Genomic DNA, 12,328 nt, shown 5'->3' with positions numbered 1-12,328 from the left:
TGCCGGGTGAAGGATAAAGTTTTCTTTTTATATTCACAAAATGACAACAAAGTTGAGAGACTTCAGGAACTGACTCCGCGGCTCCACCTACTGCTGCAACTACATTGTTACATAAGCTTAAAATCAGAGCCAGGCCATTCAGGAGAGAAGTTAGGGAACCACTTCTTCATACAAAGGGTGGTGGAAGTGTGGAACTCTCTCCCACAAAAAGCAGTAGACGCGAGCTCAATTAATCATTTTAAATCTGAGATCGATAGATTTTTGTGAGCCAAGGGATTTGGAGCCAAGGCGGGTAGATGGAGTTAGGATACAGATCAGCAGTGATCTCATTGAATGGCGGAACAGGCTCGAGGGGCTGAACGGCCTGCTCCTGTTCCTATGTTCCCATACACAGGAACTGCTAAGATTACCATTCTAAACGTTTACATAGGCAGCCTCAATGACAGAAAACGGTGGCCAGAAATTACAACAACAGGAAGTTGGGCAGGTTTTGTGCACATCCACAAAATTTCTGTATATATTTAAAACGAACAGCAGTTCAAGAAGGCGGCTCACCACCACCTTCTCAGGGCAACTAGGGTCGAGCAATAAATGCCGGCCTCGCCACGACGCCCACATCCTGAGAATGAATAATAAATTTAAAAATCTATCAAGAAGGATGACTTCAGATATATAATAAAACTTCCTGTTCCCCTTCATGCAGCAATAAGTCTTAGAGCCAAGGTCACTGCAACATGTTTAGACTGAAACCCGAACAATCAAGTGTGTTTACAACAAATATTTATTTAATGTAAAATACCGTTTACACTAACTGATCTGAACTCTGTCAAAGATGTCTGAAGTCCCATCACCAAACAATTAGATTAATTATATGAGTTTATGAAATACAAAATAAAATCTATGAATTCCAAAAATGCTAAATGTTCACTGGGAGCTATTTAGACAAATCGTGTGACACACATCTGGCCTGATGTTCATCTCCATCTCCCTCTCCAGCACCTCATTCACTCCCCTCTCTCTCTCCTGCTCATCGATCGAATCATTTTGCTGATTCTTCCACTTTTAATCCAGGCAGCTCCAAAAATAAAAGTCATGGGGGAAAAAAAAACAGCGAAATTGCCACAACAATAACTGTCCTCCCCCCACACAGACACACACACACAGAGACAGACACACACAGAGACAGACACACACACAGACACACACACACACAGAGACAGACACACACAGAGACAGACACACACAGAGACAGACACACACACACACACACAGACACACAAACACAGAGACAGACACACACACACAGAGACACACACACACAGAGACAGACACACAGAGACAGATAGACACACACAGAGACAGATAGACACACACACAGACACACACACACACAGAGACAGATAGACACACACACACACAGAGACAGATAGACACACACACAGACACACACACACACAGAGACAGATAGACACACACACACACAGAGACAGATAGACACACACACAGACACACACACACAGAGACAGATAGACACACACACACACACACACACAGAGACAGATAGACACACACACACACAGAGACAGATAGACACACACACACACAGAGATAGATAGACACACACACAGAGACAGATAGACACACACACAGAGACAAACAGACACCGACACACACACAGGAATTACAGGAAAACATGGGATGAGAAAATAAATGAATGTCTAGCTGACAATCTTCCCTCTGCTCCATCAGTGAAGTTGCATTGTGTAAAGGGATGCAATGCTCTCTGAATATCCCAGACTGCGACAGAACGAAGCCGGAGATTTATTTTTGTGGGTTTTTTTTGCAAGGTACCTTTTTGACCGATACTCACACATATGCATGGTAGATGAACGCCCATCCCCGAGGTCTCTCCAGCACATTGTACAGAAAGTTCTGCAGTTTTCTGTAAAACGCGTTCCTTTTCGGGTGCTTGCCCAGCCCGGAGCGGGGTTTGCCCAAGATGCTGCCGCGTTTGGTGCCTTCCGTGCCGGCTATGAGCAGAGCCCCGTCCCGGGTGCAGCAGGAATCCGCCCCGGCGCTGATCGCACTCTCCGTCCCTCCATCAATCCCCACGAACCCCACCTTCAGCCTCCTCTCCCCGTCCCTGGCCCCGGCCCCGGCCTCCCCGTTTCTCTTGGGTTTCTGCACCATGGCTGGGTCTCAGCAACCGACCCGGCTGCGGGGGGGATTCCCTGGGATCATCCCGTGCACTGGCTCTGCCCGCCCATCATCTCCTGCTCCGGCTGGGGGTTTCCTCTCCTCTCCTCTCCCCCCATAGTCCCGAACTGGAGACAATGAATCCAGACTCAGCACCAGCTCGACATCGCCTCCATCCGCAGACTGAGAGACACATTCCCAGCAAACTGCACCTGCGCAGCCCACAGAGCAAATCTTTAACCCCTTCAAATCTCCCCCAAAAAAAGATCATTAATGATGCAACCTCCCTCTCCTGATAGCACTTTTTGTTTGCAGTTCTGTATTACATTCTTACAGCACAGAAGGAGGTCGTTCGGCCCATCGTGCCTGTGCTTTTTGGTGGAGCTGTCCAATTAGCCCCACAACTGCTGCTCTTTCCCCACAGCCCTGTCATTTTTTTTCGTTTCAAGTATTTATCCAATTCCCTTTTGAAAGTTATTATTGAATCTGCTTCCGCCGCCCTTTCAGGCAGCGCATTCCAGATCATCACAACTCGCTGCGTAAAAAAATGTCTCCTCATCTCCCCTCTGGTTCTTTTGCCAATTATCTTAAATCTGTGTCCTCTGGTTACCGACCCTCCTGCCACTGGAAACAGTTTCTCCCTATAAACTCTTCATGATTTTGAACATCTCTATTAAATCTCCCCTTAACCTTCTCTGCTCTAAGCAGAACAATCCCAGCTTCTCCAGTCTCTCCACATAACTGAAGTCCCTCATCCCTGGTACTGTTCTGGTAAATCTCCTCTGCGCCCTCTCCAAGGTCCTGACATCCTTCATGAAGTCTGGTGCCCAGAACTGGACACAATACTCCAGCTAAGGCCTAACTAGTGCTTTATAAAGCTTTGTCATAAATTCCTTGCTTTATCATAAATTCCTCTATTTATAAAGGCAGGGATCCCGTTTGCTTTTTTAAGAGAGGTACCTCAAAGCACATTCGCCCACAGTTGGCAATGTTATTTATTTTTATTTTTTAAATAGGTCTAAACTTTCTCTCCTCCTTTGCTAAAGGTGCTGACTCCTCCTGGAATACAGTTCCACTGGCATCAATAGCCCTCCATCTCATTGCTAAAATAGCCACTCTTAATGGGAGAGCTGAGACAACAGAATTGTGCAGTACAGGAGACCATTCAGCCCAATGCCCAGTGCTAACTCACTGAAAGAGCTGTCCACTGAGTCCCATTCCCCTGCCCCTTACCCACATCTTTTTATTTTTCTTATTTTTCAAATATTTATCTACTTCCCTTTTAAAAGCTATTATGAAAAAGACAGACTTGTATTCCTACAGCGCCTTTCATGACCTCAGGATGTCCCAAAACGCTTTACAGCCAATGAAATACTTTTGAAGCGTGGTCGCTGTTTAATGTAGGAAACGCGGCAGCCAATCCTGGGACATTCTTCTTTCTTTCATTCCAAAGATCCTCGGAAAATGATGGTTAGTGCATTCGTAACTCTCCCCCAAATTCGATATCCTGGGATGGGGGCCAAGTGAGCCTCGAGACATTTCTGCTTTCAGTCCCATTAACGTTTTTAATGCAGTTCCCTACTGAATATTTCCTTCCAGTGTTGTCACTTCCACACCCTCCTCAGGCACTCCGACAGTCCCATTCTTACCTTCATCTGTAAAAACAGAGGCAAAATACTTCACTTGTTATTACAAGATGGCTCCCTTTGTTTCCATCTGGTTGCACTCGTTCTTTCACTATCCTTTCACACCTGTAAAACCTCTTGCTATTTCACTTTCTGTTGAGCAACAATCTTTTTTCACACTCACTTCACCTTCCTAATTTGCTTTTTCCTTCCCTTCTGTATTTTTTATATTCCTTCTGTATCATTATCCTATAATTAACATCTGCTTTATTTTCAAAAGTCAATTTGGATCTGATTTCTCGATTTAAAAAAAGAAAGAACTCGGATTTATATAGCGCCTTTCATGACTCTACCACCCCACACATGACCGGGCAGTGCAGGGAGATGTCTAACCACCGCTCGTTTTAAGCAAGTACAGAGTCAGGGAAAGGGGGATGGAAGGAGGTGGGGGGAGGAAAGAACAAAAAGGGAAGGTCTGTGATAGGGTGGAGGGCAGGAGTGATTAAATGATAAAAATGGTGATGGACAAAGCAGCCCGCTTGATTGGCACCCCATCCACCACCCTAAACATTCACTCCCTTCACCACCGGCGCACTGTGGCTGCAGTGTGTACCATCCACAGGATGCACTGCAGCAACTCGCCAAGGCTTCTTCAACAGCACCTCCCAAACCCGCGACCTCTACCACCTAGAAGGACAAGGGCAGCAGGCACATGGGAACAACACCATCTGCACGTTCCCCTCCAAGTCACACGCCATCCCGACTTGGAAATATATCGCCGTTCCTTCATCGTCGCTGGGTCAAAATCCTGGAACTCCCTTCCTAACAGCACTGTGGGAGAACCGTCACCACACGGACTGCAGCGGTTCAAGAAGGCGGCTCACCACCACCTTCTCGAGGGCAATTAGGGATGGGCAATAAATGCCGGCCTTGCCAGCAACGCCCACATCCCATGAACGAATAAAAAAAAATGGGGCAAAGCAGGGAGGGTGGGAATGGGACAATCAAGAAACGAAAGATGGGTCCAGAGGAGCTGTAAATGGCAACAACAGAACCACAACCAGCACACGCATGTTCGAGAAAATGGAGCAGTGGTTATGGTCTGAAGTTATTGATCTTCACATCATAACCACTGCTCCTGTTTTTTGGGACGGTCCTGCATCATCGCTGGATCAAAATCCTGGAACTCCCTAACTAACAGCACTGTGGGAGAACCTTCACCACACGGACTGCTGTGGTTCAAGAAGGCGGCTCATCACCACCTTCTCAAGGGGCAATTAGAGATGGGCAATAAATGCTATCCCAAGAATGAATAATAAAACAAATGCTGTGAATACTGCATACCTCTTTAAATTGCCTACAAATTTTAATCTACATTTTGTTCCCACTATTCAGTGATTTAGGATGCATTCCGATATGGTGACAGATACCTTATTATTTCTTAAGTCAACCCGCAGACTTTGGCTGAGTACTGCCATCAGTCAAATCTTCCCTTTTTATGGCAGTCATCATCTCCTTAATTATTAAGGCCACACATCTTCCTTGTCCTTTTCACTGCCTCTCCTGAAAATTTTAATAATCAGGAATAGTTGGATCCCAATTCTATCTCGTCTCAAGCCAAGTTTACATCAAGGCTATAGTGAGCTTTCTCTCTAATTAGTGCCTCTACTTCGCCAACTTTATTTCTAATGATTTTGGCATTTTGCATACAAAAATGGCCACCCTGCCCCATTCACACTCTTCAGTAGCCTTTTCCCTTCTATTTTATCCATTTGATTTCCTTCGCTAAGCTTCTTCTTAGCCTCTAACTAGTCTAAACTCACCCTCACAGTTGCTATTTATTCTTGGTTGCCAGAACATTGGTGGCATTTTGGTTCAGATGGAGCCTGTCCCTCCTGCACAGCAATCTTTTTGTAAATTCATTCTCGGGGCGTGGGCATCGCTGGCAAGACCGGCATTTACTGCCCCCGCCTGGTTGCCCTGGTGGGCCTTCATCTTGAACCGCTGCCGTGTAGCGATTTGATACAACCGAGCAGCTTGCTCGGCCACTCCAGAGGGTGGTTAAGAGTCAACCACATCGTAGGCCCAGACCGGGTGAGGACGGCAGGTTTCCTCCCCTAAAGGACATTCGTGGATCAGTTGGATTTTTACAACAATCCGACAGCTTCATTTTACTGACACCGGCTGTTTATAAAACTGAATTCAAATTCTCAAACAGCCATGGTGGGATTTGAACTCTCATTCCATGGATTATTAGTCCCGGTCCAATGAATTACTAGTCCAGTAACAAAACCACTACACTACCATTTCTCAGTGCCCCACAAACTTGGAACCTCCCTCCTACACCATTTGTCCTACTGCCCCCTCTGTCTATTTGACTTTAGCGCAGGGAGTAGTCCCAAGAACAGTAGCATGGCGGACTTGCTTTATAACTTTCTCCCAAGCATTCCACCTGGCGGTATGATTAACATGTTTGGAAAGGACAGGGACCTTCGGGTAATGCACCTGGCACCCATTGGGAAATTGTACACTCCCGGCCAATAATTCTCCGTCGATTAAGTTTAATGGATGGAGAACTCTGGCTGTCATGCCCATCCTCCAGATAAGTCCTGCTCTGCCGAACATACAGGGCGCGCTGAAACGGAAAATCTCCTTGCGTTCCATGCAAGTGCTTTTGTGCTGAGCTCATGTAAGGATCTGAGCGAAAGAACACTTCAAGGGGAATGGGACTAATTGGATAGCTCTTTGAAAGAGCCAGCACAGGCACGATAGGCCGAATGGCCTCCTTCTGTGCTGTTTGATTCTATGAAAACTGGGGGTGCCAAGGGTACTGTGCTGCCTCATGGGCTATTGATAGTAACCTGGGCCCTAAGCTCTGGAATTCCCTGCCTAAAACTCTCCGCCTCTCTCTCTTCCTTTAACATGTTCCTCAAAACCTACCTCTTTGACCAATTTTATGTGGTTCGGTGTCAAATTTTTGTTTGATAATCGCTCCTGGGAAGCGCCTTGGGATGTTTTACTATGTTAAAGGCGCTATATAAATGCAAGTTGTTGTAGTTGGTAAGCATTTCAAGCACTTTAACACCTAGAGAAATGAGGAGAGATGTAAGGAACAGACATGCTTAGTACAGAGCGTTCTCGGAAGATGCGGCCGGCTTCTATTACCTTGCCTGATCTGGTATTTCTGACTGGAAATACAGCGTAACGAGTGCCGAACCCATCATCAGTTTTTGGGGTAAGTTCCAGCCAACAGACAAGCCTCTGATTCAGGAACGGGATAGCGTATCGCTACAGGATTTAAAGGCTTGTGACAACATAAAAGGGGCAGGCATCATCAAAATAGTGGTGGTTAGACTTCTCCCTGCACGGCTCGGTCATGTGTGGGACGGTAGAGTTGGCACTCGCTGCCTTGGCCATCTTGTGGAGCTCTCCTTGAGGCTGTGCAGTGCTCTGTGCCAAAGAGAGTCTCTCTCCTCCAATATCACATTCTACTGCTCCCACTGTGACTCTGAAAGCTCACTGCCCTTCTGTCAATCTGCTGGTTATTAGGAACAAAGGGGAATAGGAGGAGGCCATTCAGCCTCTCGAGCCTGTTCCGCCATTCAATTAAATAAAAGCTGATCTGTATCTGAACTCTATCTACCCGCCTTGGTTCCGTAACCTTTAATACCCTTACTAACAAAAATCTATCAATCTCAGTTTTGAAATTTTCAATTGACCCCCAGCCTCAACAGCTTTTTGGGGGAGAGAGTTCCAGATTTCCACTCCCCTTTGTGTGAAGAAGTGCTTCCTGACATCACCCCTGAACGGCCTGGCTCTAATTTTAAGGTTCTGCCCCCTGGTCCTGGACTCCCCCCACCAGAGGAAATAGTTTCTCTCTATCTACCCTATCAAATCCTTTAGTCATCTTAAACACCTCAATTAGATCACCCCTTAATCTTCTAAACTCAAAAGAATACAAACCTAGTCTATAAATTTTATTCTCTGAACATTCTTTTCTTAAGCAAGCTGAAGTGTAGATTCACGAGAAGCTCTCGGCTACCGGAAGCTTTGGGCAGTCACAAACCCAGCACTTATTCTGTTTGATACAAAATATACCAGGAGGACTGTGAGCCCCCAGATTCTTGGCTGGAGCATAAGGGGTACAGGCGTGTAGTGGTTATGTTGCTGGACTAGTAATCCAGAGATTGTAAGATCAAATCCAATCCATGGAAGTTTGAGAATATGAATTCAGTTTAATAAAAATACTGGGGGGGAGTCTGCAGTATCAGCTTGAATGTGAAGTTGTTGGATTGTTTTTCACTAAAGTACTTTTAAGGTCTGGGCCTACATGTGACTCCAGTCGCACACCAACGCGGTTGACTCTTAACTGCTCTCTGAAGTGGCCTAGCAAACCCCACAGTCGGACGCCCACCACCACCTTCTCAAGGCAACTAGGAATGGGCAAAGAATTCCAGCGACGCCCACATCCCAGAAATGAATTAAAAAATACCAGTAAACTTAATTAACGAAGTGGTGCGTATATTATAAGATGCCAGTGATTTGGAACGTCTAGATGCAGCTCTGAAACCCGTACGTGCTGTGTCAGGATAATTTTATAGAGTTAACAGTGCAGAATTACGTTGCACTTTCAAATGTAATTATGGCTCTTGGGTTCCATCACATGATATAGTGAAGTAATAACAGCAGAAATGAACATCCCATTCGCTGGGTGAAGAATAAAGCTCCGAACTCTTTGTTCTCCAATCTTCTCTCTGGTTTTCTCCCCTTTACCCATCGTGCTCCTGAAGATGCTGACTCGTTTTAGGGTCTAATTCCATGGGAACCAGCTTCCCCCCCCCCAGGTACCTCACCATTCTCCATGTGTGAGCCGAGACAGTGAGCGTCATCAGGGTACTCAACTGTGGGAGAGTGGAAGACTACTTGAGCCCAATTCCATCCTCACCCAACAGGGGTCACTGGGTAGTCATCAAGGTTACTTCAACAGGTCCAGGCTAGACACAGCCCGGTGGGTCGGTCGCTCCGACTGTCTGCCTCTCTTCCACAGCATTCCCCGAGCCCAGGTGGCCCTGAAGAGCGCGGTATCTGCCGATATGTTTGAGGCTTTCCGCGACCGGTGGGCACCGCAGGGACTGGGGTGCATAATATACACAGACAATAAAATTATTTAATTAGTTTTCTAATTGATCTGTCAAGGTGACATGGGTTGGGCCAGTGCCATCAATAAAGGGACACATTTATATCTACCACCCCGCCCCCCCCACCTCTGCCACCAAGAAGGACAAGAGTAGCAATGTCATGGGAGCACCAGCACCTCCAAGTTCTCATCCAAGTCACACACCATCCTGACGTGGACATATATCACCCTTCCTTCATCATTACTTGGTCAATATGCTGGAGTTCCCTATCTAACACAATTGCAGGAGCATCATTCCCACTAGGACTGCAGTGGTTCACGGAGAACGCCCACCACCACCATCTCAGGACACTAAGGATGGACAATAAATACTGGCCTTGCCATCGGTGCCCATGTCCTCAGAACAAATAAAACAGGAATGAGAACACTGACAGATTTTTTTGCCCTCAATTGTCCACCAGTGCCAAGGCCAATTATACTGCCCTTACCCCAACTCCGCCTGAGAACAGTTAATTCAACACAGTCCAGAGATTATACCTGTGACTTCCCTGAGCTTCATGACTCATCAGGTGGCGGAGCGACCCACGAAGCCATGGGAAAATCATAAACAGAATGTGTTAGAAGATTAAGAATTAATTGATGAGGTGGTGAAAGGAGCACTATGTCTGCACGACAGGGTTTTTGGGCAGAGTGGTTTCTGGCTTATAGCCATAGTATTTATAGCCAAAAGAAACCCAGTAACTCACACACTGAGACCGATTTACTGGACTGGACAGGTATGAATGTCAGTGTTTTCGGTCGCACGTTTACCCTGTGACACCTAACGAGTCGTGGATAAACGACCTTACATCCCATGGAGCAATGATACAATCACATGGATTAATCAATCTGATAATTTGAGAGACTTCTCATTGAGCCATAGAATTTTACAGCACAAAAGGAGGCCATTCAGCTAATCATGCCTGTGCCAGCTCTCTGAAAGATCTATCCGCTTAGTCCCAGTCCCTTGCACTTACCTCAGACTTTTTTAAATTTTCTTTTCCGAGCATTTATCCACCCTCCTTTTTAAAAATTATTATGGACTCTGCTTCCATCATTGTTTTTGGTCAGGCATTGCCTGTCCTAACAACCCAGAGAGTAAAAAAAAAATTCTCCTAAACTGTCTGTTCTGTATTGTATTTTTGATATGATCATAGGTCTGGAGGGTAAGTGTTTCTTTAAAGAAATAATTAAGCATTAAAATGTGTGTCCTGTCTAAACTCTTTAACAGCGACTATTGTCCAGCTATCTGCAAGGTGCAGGCAGGTCCTGTGGTCTGTAGATGAGCCAGGACGCAGAATTGAGATTCTAGGCATTAATCCAATCATTGGTCCTTTGAACGACACAAGGTAGTTTATTGTTGAGATTCCAACTCATGCCAGTCAGACATAGGAATGGTTTCAATCACTGACTCGTGTCAATGTGTGAGCCTGCAGGTGAATTCATTATATCCTAAATAGCTGAATCATCCAGGGGACTTTGTTCTAGCAGCTGGACAAGATGGGATTACAATCGCTGTCAGGTGTCAAGAGCAAATGGACCATCAGATGCTCATGAGACTACAGTTCCTACCCCATCTACTTATGCTACAGACAGAGCTGAGCGATTCCACAACCAACGGATCAGATCAAAGCTCTGCAGTCCTGCCACATCCAGTCGTGAATGGTGGTGGACAATTAAACAACTAACGGGAGGAGGAGGCTCTGCAAACATCCCCATCCTCAATGATGGCGGAGTCCAGCACGTGAGTGCAAAAGACAAGGCTGAAGCGTTTGCAACTATCTCCAGCCAGAAATGCCGAGTGGATGATCTATCTCAGCCTCCTCCCGATATCCCCACCATCACAGAAGCCAGTCTTCAGCCAATTCAATTCACTCCATGTGATATCAAGAAACGGCTGAGTGCACTGGACACAGCAAAGGCTATGGGCCCCGACAACATCCCGGCTGTAGTGCTGAAGACTTGTGCTCCAGAACTAGCCGCGCCTCTAGCCAAGCTGTTCCAGTACAGCTTCAACACTGGCATCTACCCGACAATGTGGAAAATTGCCCAGGTATGTCCTGTCCACAAAGAGCAGGACAAATCCAATCCGGCCAATTACCGCCCCATCAGTCTACTCTCAATCATCAGCAAAGTGATGGAAGGTGTCGTCGACAGTGCTATCAAGCGGCACTTACTCACCAATAACCTGCTCACCGATGTTCAGTTTGGGTTCCGCCAGGACCATTCGGCTCCAGACCTCATTACAGCCTTGGTCCAAACATGGACAAAAGAGCTGAATTCCAGAGGTGAGGTGAGAGTGACTGCCCTTGACATCAAGGCAGCATTTGAACGAGTGTGGCACCAAGGAGCCCTAGTAAAATTGAAGTCAATGAGAATCAAGGGGAAAACTCTCCAGTGGCTGGAGTCATACCTTGCATAAAGAAAGATGGTAGTGGTTGTTGGAGGCCAATCATCTCAGCCCCGGGGCATTGCTGCAGGAGTTCCTCAGGGCAGTGTCCTAGGCCCAACCATCTTCAGCTGCTTCATCAATGACCTTCCCTCCATCATAAGGTCAGAAATGGGGATGTTCGCTGATGATTGCACAGTGTTCAGTTCCATTCGCAACCCCTCAAATAATGAAGCAGTCCGAGCCCGCAAGCAGCAAGACCTGGACAACATCCAGGCTTGGGCTGATAAGTGGCAAGTAACATTCGCGCCAGACAAGTGCCAGGCAATGACCATCTCCAACAAGAGAGAGTCTAACCACCTCCCCTTGACATTCAACGGCATTACCATCGCCGAATACCCCATCATCAACATCCTGGGGGTCACCATTGACCAGAAACTTAACTGGACCAGCCATATAAATACTGTGGCTACAAGAGCAGGTCAGAGGCTGGGTATTCTGCGGTGAGTGACTCACCTCCTGACTCCCCAAAGCCTTTCCATCATCTACAAGGCACAAGTCAGGAGTGTGATGGAATACTCTCCACTTGCCTGGATGAGTGCAGCTCCAACAACACTCAAGAAGCTCGACACCATTCAGGACAAAGCAGCCCGCTTGATTGGCACCCCATCCACCACCCTAAACATTCACTCCCTTCACCACCGGCGCACCGTGGCTGCAGTGTGTACCATCCACAGGATGCACTGCAGCAACTCGCCAAGGCTTTTTTCGACAGCACCTCCCAAACCCGCGACCTCTACCACCTAGAAGGACAAGACCAGCAGGTACATGGGAACAACACCACCTGCACGTTCCCCTCCAAGTCACACACCATCCCAACTTGGAAATATATCGCCGTTCCTTCATCGTCACTGGGTCAAAATCCTGGAACTCCCTTCCTAA

General features: G+C 46.7%; 1 protein-coding gene and 1 long non-coding RNA gene across 2 annotated transcripts in view; one reads left to right on the top strand and one right to left on the bottom strand.

The window, feature by feature from the left end:
* LOC137335082 (potassium voltage-gated channel subfamily KQT member 2) overlaps positions 1-2,190 on the bottom strand; it is a 133,689-nt gene extending 131,499 nt beyond the window's left edge. Inside the window, exon 1 of the mRNA XM_068000187.1 lies at positions 1,871-2,190. Coding sequence (XP_067856288.1) covers positions 1,871-2,190 — 320 coding nt within the window. The remainder of the gene's footprint in view (positions 1-1,870) is intronic.
* Positions 1-12,328, top strand: part of LOC137335083 (uncharacterized) — an 81,044-nt gene that overhangs the window by 58,071 nt on the left and 10,645 nt on the right. The window lies entirely within an intron of this gene.

The sequence above is a fragment of the Heptranchias perlo genome, chromosome 19 (assembly GCF_035084215.1).
Source record: "Heptranchias perlo isolate sHepPer1 chromosome 19, sHepPer1.hap1, whole genome shotgun sequence".
Classification (NCBI taxonomy): domain Eukaryota; kingdom Metazoa; phylum Chordata; class Chondrichthyes; order Hexanchiformes; family Hexanchidae; genus Heptranchias; species Heptranchias perlo.
This window is presented reverse-complemented; position numbering and strand designations above follow the sequence as displayed.